This window comes from Leucoraja erinacea, chromosome 9, assembly GCF_028641065.1.
Source record: "Leucoraja erinacea ecotype New England chromosome 9, Leri_hhj_1, whole genome shotgun sequence".
Lineage (NCBI taxonomy): Eukaryota > Metazoa > Chordata > Chondrichthyes > Rajiformes > Rajidae > Leucoraja > Leucoraja erinaceus.
Genome location: NC_073385.1, coordinates 18,459,082 through 18,477,094, shown reverse-complemented (window position 1 = coordinate 18,477,094; position 18,013 = coordinate 18,459,082). Strand labels below are relative to the sequence as shown.

At 47.2% G+C, this 18,013-nt stretch overlaps 1 protein-coding gene across 1 annotated transcript in view; it reads left to right on the top strand.

Moving 5' to 3' along the window:
• LOC129700064 (calmin-like) overlaps positions 1-18,013 on the top strand; it is a 63,938-nt gene that overhangs the window by 41,670 nt on the left and 4,255 nt on the right. Inside the window, exons 7-13 of the mRNA XM_055640242.1 lie at positions 2,087-2,280; positions 7,829-7,911; positions 10,328-11,620; positions 13,328-13,479; positions 14,805-14,895; positions 16,967-17,092; positions 17,724-17,788. Coding sequence (XP_055496217.1) covers positions 2,087-2,280; positions 7,829-7,911; positions 10,328-11,620; positions 13,328-13,479; positions 14,805-14,895; positions 16,967-17,092; positions 17,724-17,788 — 2,004 coding nt within the window. The remainder of the gene's footprint in view (positions 1-2,086; positions 2,281-7,828; positions 7,912-10,327; positions 11,621-13,327; positions 13,480-14,804; positions 14,896-16,966; positions 17,093-17,723; positions 17,789-18,013) is intronic.

The window sequence follows — 18,013 nt, the reverse complement described above, 5'->3', positions numbered from 1 at the left end:
AGAAAGCAACAGCTGTCTTCTTACACATTGTGTCCACATCTGCAGTTCTTTCTTACACATAGTAAATTGTCCCTAGTGCGTGTAGGATAGTGTTAGTGTGCGGGGATCACTGGTCGACGTGGACTCAGTGGGCCGAAGGGCCTGTTTCCGCACTGTATCTCTAAACTAAACTACACACTAGATGGACATGAAATGCTGGAGCAGCTCAGCGGGACAACCCTTTGCTCCATAGCTGAGTTTCTCCAGCATTTCTGTCCACCAATGGTACTTTATAGTCAGATGTAACGAGGTACAGTGAACTGCCTTGTTCTGCATACAACCCGGTAACATCACACAGCCGATTGGCTGCTTTTATCCCTGGCAACCATCCCAGTCCCGGTCATTTGACCCTGGTGCGCGCCCATTTCTCCCTCCACCACCCACCAATCTCCCTCCTCCTTTCCCCTCTCCTGAATGCTCACCCCCCCCCCCCCCCCCCCCCCCCCCCCCCCCCCCCCGTCTCCAAGGTCAGGATCGAACCTGGGTCTCTGGCACTGTGAGGCAGCAACTCTACCGCTGCGCCACCGTGTCAGACCGCTTGTCCTCTCCACATCCACTCTATCCAGGCCTTTCACTGTTCAATAAGTTTAAATTTACGTCACCCCCCCCCCCCCCCCCCCATCTTTCTAAACTTCAGCGAATTCAAGCCCAGCGCTGTCAAACGCTCATCCATACGATACGATAAACTTTATTCATCCCCGGAGGTAAATTGTTCTCCCGACCGTCCCGACCCACAAGGTAAAAGAAAACAAAATTAAAAGTGAAAACAAAAAGAGAAAGATAAGCGAGTGTTGTCTGGCTGCCGTGTGCACAGCGCCTTCACCGGAACGAATGAACAAACAAACGGACAAACGCAGACTTATCCCCTGGGCAGAGGATACTAAACTAGAGTGCCCCCCCCCCCCCCCCCCCCCTCCGGGTCCCCATTGTCTTCCCCCCCCCCCCCCTCATGCACATCGACCGTGAGGCCCCACCGCCACCGAGGCTCCATCTGCAGCCGAGGCTCCATCTGCTGCCGAGGCTCCATCTGCAGCCGAGGCTCCATCTGCAGCCGAGGCTCCATCTGCTGCCGAGGCTCCCACTGCTGCCGAGGCTCCTGCTGCTGAAAAAGTTACTTTTATAACAACTAAACCAGGTTCGCTTCTTAATAAACAGACACCACACAAACTGTTTGGTAGGCCAGTTCAAAACTTTACTTATTATCGGCCGATGGAAGGGAGGAAGAACTCTTAAGTCAAGTGAGCAATTACAGACACTTCACCATCCTCCTCCCCTTCTCTGAACAACAGAATTATTAACCTCCTCCCTCATAAACAGGACACTTGGTTTACGACATCTTACTTCATAGAGATGACTCTAGCTCCTTCTCTGCTTGTCACTTGGGAGACAATGTTATAGTATTTATAATCTCACACACCGCAACCTGAGGCAAGCCTAATTTGAGACTAAATATAAGCTGTAAGCTAGCCCAGAAGCCAATTTAATATCTTCTTATATTTTTAACTAAACTTCGGCTTAATCACTGCTGCTGAGGCTTCCGCTGGGATCACCCTATGTGGACCCACAGGGTCGGCACAGTGGTGCAGCGGCAGAGTTAGATAGATTCTTGATTAGTACAGGTGTCAGAGGTTATTGGGTGAAGGCAGGAAAATGGGGTTAGGAGGGAGAGATAGATCAGCCATGATTGAATGGTGGAGTAGACTTGATGGGCCGAATGGCCTAATTCTACTCCCATCACTTATGAACTTATGAGTTGCAGCCTGACAGCACCAGAGATCCGTGTTCGATCCTGACTAGTGTGCGGAGTTTGTACCTTCTCCACGTGACCGCGTGGGATTTCTCCGGGTGCTCCGGTTTCCTCCCACACGCCAAAGACGTGCAGGTCTGTAGGTCGATTGGCTTTGGTAAAAATTGCAAATTGTCCCTGGTGTGTGTAGGGTAGTGCTAGTGTGCGGGGATGGCTGGTCGGCGCCGACTCGGTGGGCAGCGGGGCCTGTTTCCGCGCTGTGTCTTTGAACTAAACAGGTGTACGTGTTGTGGCGTGCAGGTACGGGGTGGCGGTGCAGGACTTTGGCAGTAGTTGGCGGAGCGGCATTGCCTTCCTGGCTCTCATCAAGGCCATCGAGCCCAGCCTGGTGGACATGAGGGAGGCCATGGAGAGGCCGAGCCGGGTCAACCTCGAAGATGCCTTCAAGATAGCAGCGGAGAACCTTGAGATCCCACCACTCCTTGAACCTGAAGGTAGGTCAGAGGTTGTCCCCACCGCCTAGGTCATTCGGTACTGCCTTAGGATGGATGGTTTGTCTGTAGTAATAATAATAATAATATATTTTATTGTCATTGCACATATGTGCAACGAGATTTGGTATGCAGCTCCCATCCAATGTCATAACTTAGGCAAGGCAAGGCAAGGCAACTTTATTTATATAGCACATTTCATACACGAGGCAGACTCAAAGTGCTTCACATAAAAACATGTCATACAATAAAGTGAAATAATAAAATGAAATAAATTAGAAGAATTAAAAGAAAATAAAAGCAAAATTAAAAATGCATTATAAAAAGTGCAAAAGTTAAAAGTGCAATGTAGTTAAGATTTATCTGAAAGCTAAAGTAAACAAAAGTTTTCAGTCTTAAAAGTTTTAAAAGTGGTCAAAGTTGAGGCAAGTCTTAAATCTTCAGGAAGTTTATTCCAGCTATTTGTTGCATAGTAACTAAATCCTGCTTTCCCATGTTTTGTATTTACTCTGGGAATCACTAACAGATTGGTTTCAGAAGATCTTAGCGGTCTAGAAGGCTTATATAGTGGAAGCATGTCAGTGATATACTTTGGTCCTAAACCATGTAGTGATTTATAGATGAGCAGCAGGATTTTGAAATCAATTCTCTGACATACAGGGAGCCAATGTAAGGATTTAAGAATTGGAGTAATGTATTCAAATTTTTTGGTCTTTGTTAGAACTCTAGCAACAGCGTTCTGAACAAGCTGTAGCTGTCTGACAGTTTTTTTTTTGGAAGACCTGCAAGGAGACCATTACAATAATCTAGCCTACTAGTAATAAAGGCATATACAAGTTTTTCTAAGTCTTGAGCTGACATGAGTCCCCTTAATCTTGCTACGTTTTTGAGGTGATAGTAGGCCGATTTTGTTACTGATTTGATGTGACTGTCGAAATGTAAATCTGAATCCATAATAACCCCAAGATTTCTGGCTTTGTTTGAAGTTTTCAGGGACAGAGAGTTAAGGTGTTGGGTTACTCTAAGCCTTTCTTTCTTAGCACCAAAAACAATTATCTACGTTTTGTCCTTATTTAGTTGGAGGAAATTTTGACACATCCAGTCTTTGACTTGCTCAATGCACTGGCACAGCAGATCTATGGGGCGATAGTCATCAGGTGATAGCGCTACATAGATTTGAGTGTCATCGGCATAGAAGTGGTGGTCAATATTATTATTTCGCATGATTTGCCCTAGTGGGAGCATGTAGATGTTGAATAAAGAGGGCCCTAAGATCGAACCTTGCGGGACTCCACACGTCACGTTGGTTGGTTCTGATACAAAGTCACCAATGGAAACAAAATAGTTCCTATCTTGTAGATATGACCTGAACCAACTTAAGACTGTGCCTGAGAGCCCCACCCATTTTTCCAACCTGTCCAAAAGTATTGAGTGATCAATAGTGTTGAATGCAGCACTAAGGTCTAATAGCATTAATATTGAAACTTTGACAGAGTCTGGCTTAAGACTGATGTCGTTTACAACTTTAATAAGGGTGGTCTCGGTGCTATGAAGAGGTCAAAATCCTGACTGGAAGTTGTCGTAGAAGCCAGTTGAAGCCAGGAAGTGATTAAGTTGCTGGAGGACAACTTTCTCAATGATTTTACTTATGAAAGATAGGTTTGATATTGGTCTATAGTTGTTAATAATAGAGGCATCTAGGCTCCGCTTTTTTAAAAGAGGTTTAATAACTGCAGTTTTCAAGGCTTTTGGGAAATTGCCTGATTGAAGAGAGCTGTTAACTATTTGCAGTATGTCTATTGCTAGGCAGTCAAAAACATTCTTAAAGAAGTTGGTAGGTAAAGCATCAAGGCAGCAGGTGGATGGCCTTAGTTGTGTCACCGTTTCCACAAGAGTTTTAGAGTCTATGACATTAAAGCATGTCATCATTGCCACGTTACTTTTGCCTAAACAGGGTGGTGATCCAACATTTTTGTTTGAAGCGGAGATATTGATGGCACGTCTGATGCCTTCAATTTTATCAGTATAAAAGAATGCAAACTCATTGCATTTCTGCGTGGAATGGAGTTGAGGTGGTATTTGTGTTGGGGGGTTGGTCAGTCTGTCAACAGTTGCAAATAGGGTTTTTGCCTTATTAGTGTTGTTGTTAATGATATTGGAGAAAAATGTTTCTCTAGCACTTTTTAATTCTAAATTGTAGGCACGGAGGCTCTCTTTATAGATGTCATGGTGAATATGAAGTTTTGTTTTCCGCCAGATGCGTTCAGCTTTCCGGCATTCTCTTTTCTGGGCTGTTACAAAAGCAGCTTTTCTCCAGGGTGCCTTTTGCTTACCAGAAATCGTTTTCACCGTAACAGGTGCAATGACATCTATAACTTTCACAATTTTGGAATTAAAGTTATCTACAAGATCATCAGCAGAACATGGGTTTAGAGGTGGTAACAAGGAGATGGCATTTTTAAAGAGTACATTAGAATGTTCATTTATATACCGTTTTCTGACAGTATTTGATTTTGTCTGTATGTCGGGAAGAAAAGATATATTAAAGAAAACACAGAAGTGGTCAGACAATGAAGGATCAGTCTCGAAAATATCAGAAACATTGAGACCCTTTGTGATAATCAAGTCCAGGGTGTGCCCCTTACAATGAGTAGCATCTTTCACATGTTGAGACAGTTCAAATGTGTCTAAAATAGTAAAACATTCTTTTGCACCCTTGTCATTCAAATCATCAGTATGAAAATTAAAATAACCAGTTATAACTAGACAGTCAAAGTCAGTGGAGATGCTAGACAATAATTCTGTAGTCATCGAAAAAATTTGCATAATATTTAGGTGGCCTGTAAATAATTAATAGGAGAACTCTGGGGGAACATTTCAATACAACACAAAGGTATTCGAATGATGGATAATCACCAAGTGACATCTGTTTCCCCTGAAATACATTTTTAAATATAGCAGCAACCCCTCCACCTCTTTTTCCAGATCTACATACATCAAAAAAGTTATAGTTGGGAGGAGCTGTCTCAATCAGAATGGTTGCTCTGTTATTTTGTTCTCGAGGAAGGGTCTCGACCCCGAAACTTAAACAACTAATAACATTTAGATACCCCGAGAAACATTAAAAAAAAACAGTGCAACAGTCTAAAGTGCAAATGTGTCTGTGCCGGGTCGATGTGTGACGTGACCATCCGAGGGAGACAGTTCATGGGGGTGGGGGCACTCAGCAGGGCCGGTTCAGAGCAGCGATAGCTCTGGGGATGAAGCAGTTCCTGACTCTGGAGGTGTGGGTGTAGAAGGCCTTGTAACGTCTGCCGGAAGGTTGGGGTTCGAACAGACTATTGCAAGGGTGTGAGGAATCTTTGTGGATGCTGACGGCCTTCCTGAGGCACCGTGTAGCGTTGAGGTTCATAAATTGAGATCAGGATCAAACACAGAGTGAAGCTCCCTCTACACAATCAATTCCACAGATTCAACACCCTCTGACTAAATAACGGGTCAGTCCCACTGCGCCAGTGCCGGCTCTGATTTGTTCTGTACCTTTTCATATCTCTAATGTCCATCACCCCTGACTCTCAGACTGAGGAAGGGTTTCGACCCCGAAACGTCACCTATTCCTTCTCTGCACTGAGTTACTCCAGCATTGTGTGCCTATCATCCCGCGGTCTAGGCATAAGCTCGGGCGACTGCGCCTTTGCGGTTGCAGCTCCTAGACTGTGGAACAGCATCCCTCTTCCCATCAGAACTGCCCCCTCCATCGACTCCTTTAAGTCGAGACTTAAAACTCATCTTTACTCTCAAGCCTTTCTTGACGTCCTCTGAGGGAGGGCTATATGTATGTATTTATGTATGTACTTAATCTATGAACCAATGTTGTATAACGTTAGTACCTCCACCAATGTAAAGCACTTTGGCCAACGAGAGTTGTTTTTTAAATGTTCTATAGAAATAAAAGTGACTTGACTTGACTTGACATTTCTGAAAGTTTTAGCTGTTCACACAGCCCGTCCTTGAATGAATGAGTGAGTGAGTGAGTGAATGAGTGAGTGAGTGAGTGAGTGAGTGAATGAGTGAGTGAATGAACTTAGTGAGTGAATGAACTTAGTGAGTGGGTGAGTGAGTGAGTGAGTGAACGAGTGAGTGAATGGACTTAGTGAGTGAATGAGTTAGCAATGTTACAAAATTTTGAGATTTAAAAAATCAAGTCTGCAATTTATCCCATCAGATAAAGCATAACAATAAGTTTAATTTGACACCAAATTCACTTTCATATCTCAAGTATTAAAAATGTTATGACCATTTTCATACTCGGAAATTAGCATCTTGTTCCCTATTGATTTTCAATGGACATTACAAAAAAGCAGTGATCTTGGATAATCAAACGCTCATTTCTTAAGGAAAGATTAACATTTTTAAATAGCCTAAGTGTCCAAAGATTATTCACAAATAATTCACAATATAACATGATTTTTATATCTAATTTACATTAATTTATAGGCCAAATGGAAGGAATTTAGTGTTCAATTGCTGTAAATAAATGCCCATTTAAATCGGCTTTCTAGTGGGTTCATGTGGAACGCGCCGGTTTAGAACGTTGACATAGCGCTGGATTAGTGCCCTCAAGTGCCGAGAAAAATACTGCGGGATATAAAAAAGCCCAAAATGAGCTATTCGTTATAGATAATTTGATATATAGGGTTATATATATGCCCCATTTAATGTAAAAATAAGGTACATACCTTTAATTGTTTGCTCTATAAAACCCTGGGGCTGCGAGAGGTTGCGAGATGAAACAGTAATTTTAAACTATTAATAACTATATTATCGAGGCCTATAAAACTAATAATACCTTTTGCGACCGGGTCTTGCAGCGATTTTTCGTTAATGATTTACTAGGCTGAACATGTGCGATTAGTACAGCCTAGTAAAAATCGCGTTTTAAACCCGCCCCCTCCAAACAGCGCCAAAATCGCCGACATGGCTGAGGGCAGATTCCCAATGGCGATTCAGGTAGGTTTTGTAACATACCTAAATGAGTGGGTGAGTGAGTGAATGAGTGAGTGAGTGAGTGAGTGAGTGACGGCTCCCGGCACGCTGTGGTGAAGGCGAGGCCACCAGGTGGGAGGAAGCATTGTGGAGGGTGGTATCATCTATCGCTGTTCCTTCTATACACGGCAGTATCCGGTGAAGATAGAAACATAAAGCAGGAGTAACTCAGCGGGACAGGCAGCACCTCTGGAGAGAAGGAATGGGTGACGTTTCTTCAGACTCAAGAAGGGTCTCGACCCAAAACGTCACCCATTCCTTCTCCCCAGAGATGCTGCCCATCCCGCTGAGTTACTCCAGCATTTTGTGGCTATCTTCGGTTTAAACCGGCATCTGCAGTTCCTTCCTACACGGTATCTGGTGAAGGATCCCTTGGGCTATGGGGAGAATCGTAGTCACTCTGAGATGTGGGCGGAGCACCAAGGCAAATTCCTTGTATGTGGATACTTGGCCAATAAACTTATTCATTCATTCATTCATGTTGACCATCTCCTCTTCCCTGTAGATGTGGATGTGGAGCGGCCTGAGGAGCAGTCCATCACCACCTACGTGTCACAGTTCCTGGAGCACTTCCCTGACATGGACGAGGTAGGAGATACGTGCACCAAGGCAAATTCCTTGTATGTGAATACTTGGTTAATAAACTCGGCACTGCAGATGCTGCTTTATACAAAGGGACACAAAGCACTGGAGTAACTCAGGGGTAACTGGAGAACATGGATAGGTGCCGTTTCAGCGGGTCAGGCAGCATCTGTGGAGATCATGGATAGGCGACGTTTTTGGTCGGGACCGTTCTTCAGACCGAATGTTGGGGGGTGGGAGAGTAAGAAAGCTGGAAGAGAGGAGCGGCAGGAGGTCACCCAGGTTCCTGTTAAATCTTTTCCCCCTCACGTAGAACCTCTGTCCTCTGGTCCACTATGGGTAAAAGACTGAGCATTCACCCTGTCTATTCCTTTCATGATTGTATACACCTCCTGACCACGGGTGCTATCTGTACGGAGTATGTACGTTCTCCCTGTGACCACGTGTGTTTTCTCCGGGTGCTCTAGTTTCATCCCACACTCTAAAGGTGTACAGGTTTGTAGGTTAATTGGCTTCGGTAAAATAGTAAATTGTCCCTTGTGCACCTCAGAGAATGTTAATGTGCGGGGATCACTGGTCGGCACGGACTCGATGGGCCGAAGGGCCTGTTTCCGCGTTGTATCTCTAAACTAAACTAATCACTAGATAGACACAAAATGCTGGAGTAACTCAGCGGGACAGGCAGCATCTCTGGAGAGAAGGAATGGGTGATGTTTCGGGTTGAGACCCTTCTTCAGACTGATAGTCGGGGGAGAGGGAAAGGAGAGATATAGACGGCGACACACAGAGAGATATAGAATTAATGAATGAAAGATATGGAAAAAAAGTAACTATGATAAAGGAAACAGGCCATTGTTAACTGTTTGTTGGGTGAGAATGAGAAGCTGGTGCGACTCGGGTGGGGGAGGAATGGAGAGAGAGGGAATTCCGGGGCTCATTGAAGTAATCAATATCATAGATACATAGAAAATAGGTGCAGGAGTAGGCCATTCGGCCCTTCAAAACAGCACCGACATTCAATGTGATCATGGCTAATCATCCAAAAACAAAACCCCATATCCCTTGATTCCACTTGCCCTTAGAGCTCTATCTAACTCTCTTTTGAAAGCATCCAGTGAATCGGCCTCCACTGACTTCTGAGGCAGAGAATTCCACAGATTCACAACTCTCTGAGTGAAAACGTTTTTCCTTATAGACAATAGACAATAGGTGCAGGAGTAGGCCATTCAGCCCTTCGAGCCAGCACCGCTATTCAATGTGAGCATGGCTGATCATCCCCAATCAGTACCCCGTTCCTGCCTTCTCCCCATATCCCCTGACTCCGCTATTTTTAAGAGCCTTATCTAGCTCTCTCTTGAAAGCATCCAGAGAACCTGCCTCCACCGCCCTCTGAGGCAGAGAATTCCACAGACTCACAACTCTCTGTGAGAAAAAGTGTTTCCTCGTCTCCGTTCTAAATGGCTTACTCCTTATCTCAGTCCTAAATGGCCTACCCCTTATTCTTAAACTGTGACCCTCCTGGTTCTGGACCCCCAACATTGGGAACATTTTTCCTGCAATACCTTAATGATTTTATATGTTTCAATAAGATCACCTCTCATCCTTCTAAATTCCAGTGAATACAAGCCCAGCCGCTCCATTCTTTCCTCATATGGCAGTCCCGCCATCCCGCGAATTAACCTAGTGAACCTACTCTGCACTCCCTCAATAGCAAGAATGTCCTTCCCCAAATTAGGCTGTCAACATATCACTGGGGTGGGTTGTCAACTTCCCAAGTGAAGCTTACAAAACCTAATCTGAGGAAGGACATTCTTGCCATAGAGGGAGTACAGAGAGGGTTCACCAGACTGATTCCTGTGAAGTCAGGACTTTCATATGAAGAAAGACTTGGCTTGTACTCGCTAACATTTAGAAGATTGAGGGGGGATCTTAAAGAAACGTACAAAATTCTTAAGGGATTGGACAGGCTAGATGCAGGAAGATTGTTCCCGATGTTGGGGAAGTCCAGAACAAGCGGCCACAGTTTAAGGATAAGGGGGAAGTCTTAGGACCAAGATGAGAAAATAGTTTTTTACACAGAGAGTGGTGAATCTGTGGAATTCTTTGCCACAGAAGGTAGTTGAGGCCAGTTCATTGGCCATATTTAAGAGGGAGTCAGATGTGGCCCTTGTGGCTAAAGGGATCAGGGGGTATGGAGAGAAGGCAGGTACAGGATACTGAGTTGGATGATCAGCCATGATCATATTGAATGGCGGTGCTGGCTCGAAGGGCCCAAGGGCCTACTCCTGCACCTATTTTCTATGTTTCTATGTAAAGTCTATGAAATATGAGATGCTGTTTCTCCATCTAAACACTGTTCACTTGAAACGATTCAGGGTACATGTTTGGCCAATAAGTTTACTTGCTTTGTGTTTCCCGACAGAGTGATCTTCTAGGAGATGCCTCTGAGCCTCCTCTGGAAAACCCTTACGGCAACACTGGAGCTGTACCCTCAGACCTAGCTGTAGACACAACCTATAAGAGCCATGAAATGGTGCGCTACAATGTGTTGAATGATGCCGCCTCGCCACCACGCAGCCCCAATGAGGATGTCCACTCCTCCTTGACCAACGAGGTGTTCCATGACCAGCCGTTGGGCGGGGAAGATGATCGCCCCCATGTTCTCACGGGTGGAGTTCCTTCCCAGAGAGAAGCGGCTTCCCCCCCGGCCATCCCTCAATCCAATCGCTCACACACTCCGTCTCCTCGAGAGAGGGAATCCTCATCTTGGTCCTTGCCGCCTAGCCCTGACGCCACCGAAGCAGTGGAGGAGATCTACGTGGTGTTACATCCAGTGAGGAGGAAGTCTTCGATGGGTGAGAAGATACTGGTGTTGGATAAGGACCCGTCTTGCCCGACCCATCTCTCCCCGGATGACGGGTCACCAGGTGCGGCAAAAACCGCTGGCATTGGGTCTGGTGAAACATCTCAACCTTCTGGGTCAGGGGCAAGTGTCTCCTCCCAGGAGGACTCCACAGACGAAGCAGCCACCCTCTCTTGCGACTCGCACCACACGCAAGGCCTGTCGTCGTGTCCCGAAGCCCTTCTCGTCGACGCGGGAAGTCCCGCCCGGCAGCGGACCGTTTCGGAGTCGTGCACGCAGACAGAGGGGAAGCAGTCTCCCCGACAGCACCAGCTCTTCCACCCGGCCTTCTTCAACGATGAGAAGCTGTCGGTGATCCCACACAGCCTCCTCTATTATCCTCATTACAACGTGCCCGTCTCCGAGGTTGTGGAAGCTTACTCCATTACCGACGGCGGCGTTAGTCCTCAGAAGGAGATCGACGCCGAGCTTCTCCACGGCGAAGAGTCGTCGCCACTCACGGACGAAGCTTACCAGTCGTGTTCCGAGCTCGGCAGCGCCTTCTCGCTACAGGGGCTGAGTCCGACCATCTCGGACTACACTCTGTACTCCCCCGACTCTGATGGAGCCGGCCCCTGGAATGACTCCACGCTCCCACAAGCCGGAGCCAACACCCAGCCAGGAACTGTGACGTCCAAATGCGTGTCTGCAGCACAGACGTCTGCTCCCCTTCAGTGGCCCGACGTGTTTCATGAGCAGCCAGACACAGGCGGCGTCAACGGGCGTCGGGATGAAAAACCAAAGGATGGAGAACCCGAAGATTCTCAGGGAGATGGTCAGGATGATGAAGAGGAATGGCGTGAAGATGCACAGGTAATATTCTTGGGTAGACAAAAATGCTGGAGAAACTCAGCGGGTGAGGCAGTATCTATGGAGCGAAGGAAATAGGTGACGTTTCGGCTCGAGACCCTTCTACAGACAGATGTGGGGGGGGAAAAGAAGAATGGAAGAGGCGGAGACAGTGGGTTGTGGGAGAGCTGGGAGCTGGGAAAGAGGGGGAAAGCAGGGACTACCTGAAATTGGAGAAGTCTAATGTTCTTCATTACATAACACACTAAATAACAAGGTCCAGTGTGCAGCTTTGTAAAACCAACAATGCTCGTGTGTAGAAAGTGTACAGCGTAGCTCTTTGGTCTTGGGGAAGATTCAGCATGGAAACAAGCCCTTCGGCCCATCATGTCCACGCTGCCCAATTTATTGTCATGTGCAGCAAACAGACAATAGACAATAGGTGCAGGAGTAGGCCATTCGGTCCTTCGAGCCGGCACTGCCATTCAATGTGATCATGGCTGATCATCCCCAATCAGTACCCCGTTCCTGCCTTCTCCCCATATCCCCTGACTCCGCTATTTTCAAGAGCCCTATCTAGCTCTCTCTTGAAAGTATCCAGAGAACCTGCCTCCACCGCCCTCTGAGGCAGAGAATTCCACAGACTCACCACTCTCTGTGTGAAAAAGTGTTTCCTCGTCTCCGTTCTAAATGGCTTACCCGTTATTCTTAAACTGTGGCCCCTGGTTCTGGACTCCCCCAACATCGGGAACATGTTTCCTGCCTCTAGCGTGTCCAAAGTACAGTGAAAAGCCTTTTGTTGTGTGCAACCCAGTCAGCAAGAAAATTATACATGATTCAATCAAGCCGTCTACAGTGTACAGATACAGGATAAAGGGAATAACGTTTAGTGTGAGATAAAGTCCGATTAAAATTCCCCACTGAGGTAGATGGGAGGTCAGGACCGCTCTCTAGTTGGTGATAGGATGGTTCAGTTGCCTGATAACAGCTGGGAAGAAACTGTCCCTGAATCTGGAGGTGTGCGTGTGCGTTTTCACACTCCTGTACCTCTTGTCTGATGGGAGAGGGGAGAAGAGGGAGTGATCAGGGTGTGACTGGTCCTTGATTATGCTGCTGGCCTTGCCGAGGCAGTGTGAGGTGTCGATGGAGTCAATGGAAGGCAGACACAAAATGCTGGAGTAACTCAGGGGGACAGGCAGTTGGGGAGGGGAAGGAGGGAGAAAGCAGAGGTAATATTCTTGAGTAGACAAAAATTCTGGAGAAACTCAACGGGTGAGGTAGCATCTATGGAGCGAAGGAAATAGGCGACGTTTCGGCTCGAGACTCTTCTTCAGACTGATGTGGGGGGGGGGGGAGGGTGGGGGAGGGCGGATGAAAGAAAGGAAGAGGCGGAGACAGTAGGCTGTGGGAGAGCTGGGAAGGGGAGGGGAAGGGGGGGAGAAAGCAAGGACCACCTGAAATTGGAGAAGTCAATGTTCATACCGCTGGGGTGTAAACTGCCCAAGCGAAATATGAGTTGCTGCTCCTCCAATTAGCGGTGGGACTCACTCTGGCCATGGAGGAGGCCCAGGACAGAAAGGTTGAATTGGGAATGGGAATGGAGGGGGAGTTGAGGTGCTGGGCCACCGGGAGATCAGGTTGGTTATTGCGAACCGAGCGGAGTGGTCTTGTGTGATCGCTGAATGTCAACGTGGAGCTTGTCTGATCGAGGGGTATACGTTGATCTTTCAGGAGGTGGAGGAGCAGCGCTGGCAACTGCAGTCACACGCGGCGAGCACTGGTACAGAGGGCATTGGAAAAGGTGCGGAGAGGTCTGTGGATGGATGGGAGTTTGATGCCAGCTTCTACCAGCCTGCCGTACTGCAGGCGACAGGGACTTCAAGGTGGGCATACGCACCTCCCAGTCGATTCAATGATTCAATCTTCTTCTTGCGTATGGCGTGCGCAGCCTAAAGTTTGTAAGACAACTTGTTCTTGTCTGAGGAAGGGTTTCGGCCCGAAACATTGCCTATTTCCTTCACTCTATAGATGCTGCCGCGCCCGCTGAGTTTCCCCAACAATTTTGTCTACCTTCGATTTTCCAGCATCTGCAGTTCCTTCTTGAACATTGTTGTTTGATCTTCTGTTTGTGCACGCCAGGTTGATTGCATTCGTCGAAACAGGTTGGACCACGTGAAGGTGGCCATCTCCCACCCCAGCGATTCAACGATACTTTATGTTTCAGAAGGAACTGCAGATGCTGGAAAAAACCGAAGGTAGACAAAAATGCTGGAGGAACTCAGCGGGTGAGGCAGCATCTATGGAGCGAAGGAAATTGGCGACGTCTCGGGTCGAGACCCTACTTCAGACTGAATTCTGAATTACTGACCCGTTCAGTCTGACGAAGGGTCTCGACTCGAAATGTCATCTATTCCTTCGCTCCATAGATGCTGCCTCATCCGTTGAGTTCCTCCAGCATTTTTGTCCACCAATGATACTTGGAATTTCGAAGATTGAGAGGGGATCTTATTGAAACAAATAAGATTATTAAGGGTTTGGACACGCTAGAGGCAGGAAACATAGAAACATAGAAAATAGGTGCAGGAGCAGGCCATTCGGCCCTTCGAGCCAGCACCGCCATTCATTGTGATCATGGCTGATCGTCCACTATCAATAACCCGAGCCTGCCTTCTCCCCATATCCCTTGACTCCACTAGCCCCTAGAGCTCTATCTAACTCTCTCTTAAATCCATCCAGTGACTTGGCCTCCACTGCCCTCTGTGGCAGAGAATTCCATAAATTCACAACTCTCAGGGTGAAAACGTTTTTTTCTCACCTCAGTCTTAAATTACCTCCCCTTTATTCTAAGACTGTGGCCCCTGGTTCTGGACTCGCCCAACATTGGGAACATTTTTCCTGCATCTAGCTTGTCCAGTCCTTTTATAATTTTATATGTTTCTATAAGAAACCCCCTCATCCTTCTAAACTCCAGTGAATACAAGCCTAGTCTTTTCAATCTTTCCTCATATGACTGACCCGCCATCCCAGGGATCAATCTCGTGAACCTACGCTGCAATGCCTCAATCACAAGGATGTCCTTCCTCAAATTAGGAGACCAAAACTGTGCACAACACTCCAGATGTGATCTTAACAGAGCCCTATACAACTGCAGTTCTTTTTGACTTAACCTTACTTTGCAAACAATTTGATTTGTGTGTTATTTTCCCAGCTCAACGTCTGCAAGCAATGCCGAAGATGTGAGAATCGCAACCAGCCGCGACCATCAAGGTTCTGAGGAGGATTGTCTCCCACAACTGATGGTGAGTGACACAGCCTGGGTGAGGCACAGTCAGAGTGTAACACACACATATCTGACCCCTCATGTGCCTTTAACAGTCACTCCGTCAAACAGCAGCAGGCCCTTCGGCCAAACCCGTCCATGCCAACCAAGATGCCACATCAAAGCTAGTGCCATTTCCGCATGTTTGGTCCATATCATTCCAAACTTTCCCCATCCACGTTCCTGTCTAATACAGGAGGAGGAGAAGGATTTTTTCAATATCAGGTGTATTTTGAAGGAGAAAGAACTGTTCCTTGAAGTTATTCTATTAAGGTGGTGCTGGCTCAAAGGGCTGAATGGCCTACTCCTGCACCTATTGTCTATTGTCTATCTGGAAAAGACGTGGGTTGGCTCCAGGCAGTAGGTCGGTAGGTATTACACCTGCAACCAGGAAACATTGTTCCCATCGAACAGAAGATGCAGAAGCTTGAAAGCACACGCCTCCAGATTCAGAAACAGATTCTTCCCCGCTCAATAGACAATAGGTGCAGGAGTAGGCCATTTAGCCCTTCGAGCCAGCACCGCCATTCAATGTGATCATGGCTAATCATCCCCATCCCCAACACTCTCTCGAATCTTGAATCCCCTGACTCCGCTATCTTTAAGAGCCCTATCTAGCTCTCTCTTGAAAGTATCTAGGGAACCGGCCTCCACCGCCCTCTGAGGCAGAGAATTCCACAGACTCGCAACTCACTGTGTACTAAACGATGCACGGACTTCTAAACCACACGGCAACCCCCCCCCCCCCCCATAAACTAGAGTGCAGTCCTGATCTTCTAACAAACCTCATTGTTGGACCTTGCACTTCTGTTTTTAACAGGCCCTTTGTCCCATCAAGACAATAGACAATAGGTGCAGGAGTAGGCCATTCGACCCTTCGAGCCAGCACCGCCATTCAATGTGATCACGGCTGATCATCCACGCAAGTCCACCCCATTGATCAGCCGTTCACACTAGTTCCATGTTTAACCCACTCTCTGATCCTCTCCCTACACACTAGGGGCAATTTACAGAGGGCCAATTAACCTATAGACCTGTATGTCCTTGGCAGGCACGTGCCGGCAGAGTAGGCAAGGTAGGCGGTGCCTATCCTGACTAAAATTATAAAATGGTCATTATTAAATAGTAAAGGCACAGGAGTATAATGCCTATCTAAGAGACCCATCTCTTGGCGTAGGCATAATTCTCCGTGCCTTTCATCCGCAGTACATGTAACACGTGAATGTATGTGCAACTTACGTGCCGTCACCGCTGCTTCAAGCCATCAATGACAATGATCTATAAAGGCAGCTGAAATTCTGCCTTTGCACCGTGGGCTGCGTGCATGCGCCGCGCAGCGCAAGGTTCTTGCCGGATTTTTCAAACATGGAGTGTCATTATCTTAAGAGTATCTTAAGAAACAAAGAGAGAAGAATGGAGTTCGTGTACAAATAATGTGGTAAGCACATTTCTTTGAGCTACATGTATTTAAATACTTTATTAAGAGATCAGGCTTTTGAAGGGTATGTGGAATTCTCTGCCTCAGAGGGCGGTGGAGGCCAGTTCACTGGATACTTTCAAGAGAGAGCTAGATAGGGCTCTTAAAGATAGCGGAGTCAGGAGATATGGGGAGAAGGCAGGAACGGGGTACTGATTGGGGATGATCAGCCATGATCAGATTGAATGGTGGTGCTGGCTCGAAGGGCCGAATGGCCTACTCCTGCTCCTATTGTCTATTGAAGACAAATTACTTTATAAAAGTCGACTGGCTGCCTACCGGAGAGGAGAACAATCTGCGCATGCGCGGTTTTTAAGATTTTTAAAAGCCGACTGACTGCCTCCCCTGAGCAATCACTCATGGCACGTGCCTGGTCTTTGGGATGTGGGAGGAAACCGGAGCACCCGGTGGGAAACCCACGTGGGCGGTCACAGGGAGAACATGCAAACTCCACACACACAGACAGGCAGCACCCGAGGTCGGAGTCGGTCTGGGGGGGGAGGGGGTCTCTGCTGCTGTTTTGTGCCAACGTTCTCCAAACTAGCAGGAGCCTCTTGATTCCCTTTCTACTCAGGATGAGCACCATGTAACCTCCTGGCAAGAAGAGGTGAACAAGCAGGATGGCATGGAGCTGTGGCTGGAACCTGGGCAACTGCAGGAGGAACACTTTGAAGATGCAGACCCCTCGGCATGGACCAAGGTACAGGATACACAGCACAATTTTAAGAATCTCATACTCAGTTTAAGAATAAGGGGTAGGCCATTTAGAACGGAGACGAGGAAACACTTTTTCTCACAGAGAGTGGTGAGTCTGTGGAACTCTCTGCCTCAGAGGGCAGTGGAGGCTGGATGCTTTCAAGAGAGAGCTCGATAGGGCTCTTAAAGATAGCGGAGTCAGGGGATATGGGGAGAAGGCAGGAACCGGGTACTGATTGGGGATGATCAGCCATGATCACATTGAATGGCGGTGCTGGCTCGAAGGGCCGAATGGCCTGCTCCTGCACCTATTGTCTTTTGGCAGAAAGCACTGGAGTAACTCAGCGGGGTCAGGCAGCATCTCTGCAGTGTCTTGAATTGGACTTTACTGGGCTTTATTCTGCACTAAACGTTACTCACTTTATCCAGTCTGTACACTGTGGACGGCTCGATTGTCATCATGTAATCATATATGGGGCGGCAGTGGCAGCAGACTATCGGCCCGAGTAAGCTTTAGTTCTGAGCAGCCAGCGGACAATGCGAGGGCTTCGTTCTCTGCCAGAGAGCCGCGTTTATCAAATGTGAATTTTGCAGTGGTCTGAAAACGAGTTTGTTATTAACTTTTTGAACAACAGTTTACAGATTGTCCGTCGATGCTGAATGAGACACAAACAACTGAGCAAATCGGCCTCACAACCAGGTACGTTCTCCCCGTCACCACCGCCTGCTGTTTCTCAGAGATAAGTCATGTCACCAGTGATAGGAGTAGAATTAGACCATTCGGCCCATCAAGTCTACTCCGCCATTCAAGCATGGCTGATCTATCTCTCCCTCCTAACCCCATTCTCCTGGCTGCTCCCCGTAAACCATGACACCCCTACTGATCAAGAATCTATCTATCTCTGCCTTAAAAATATCCTACACT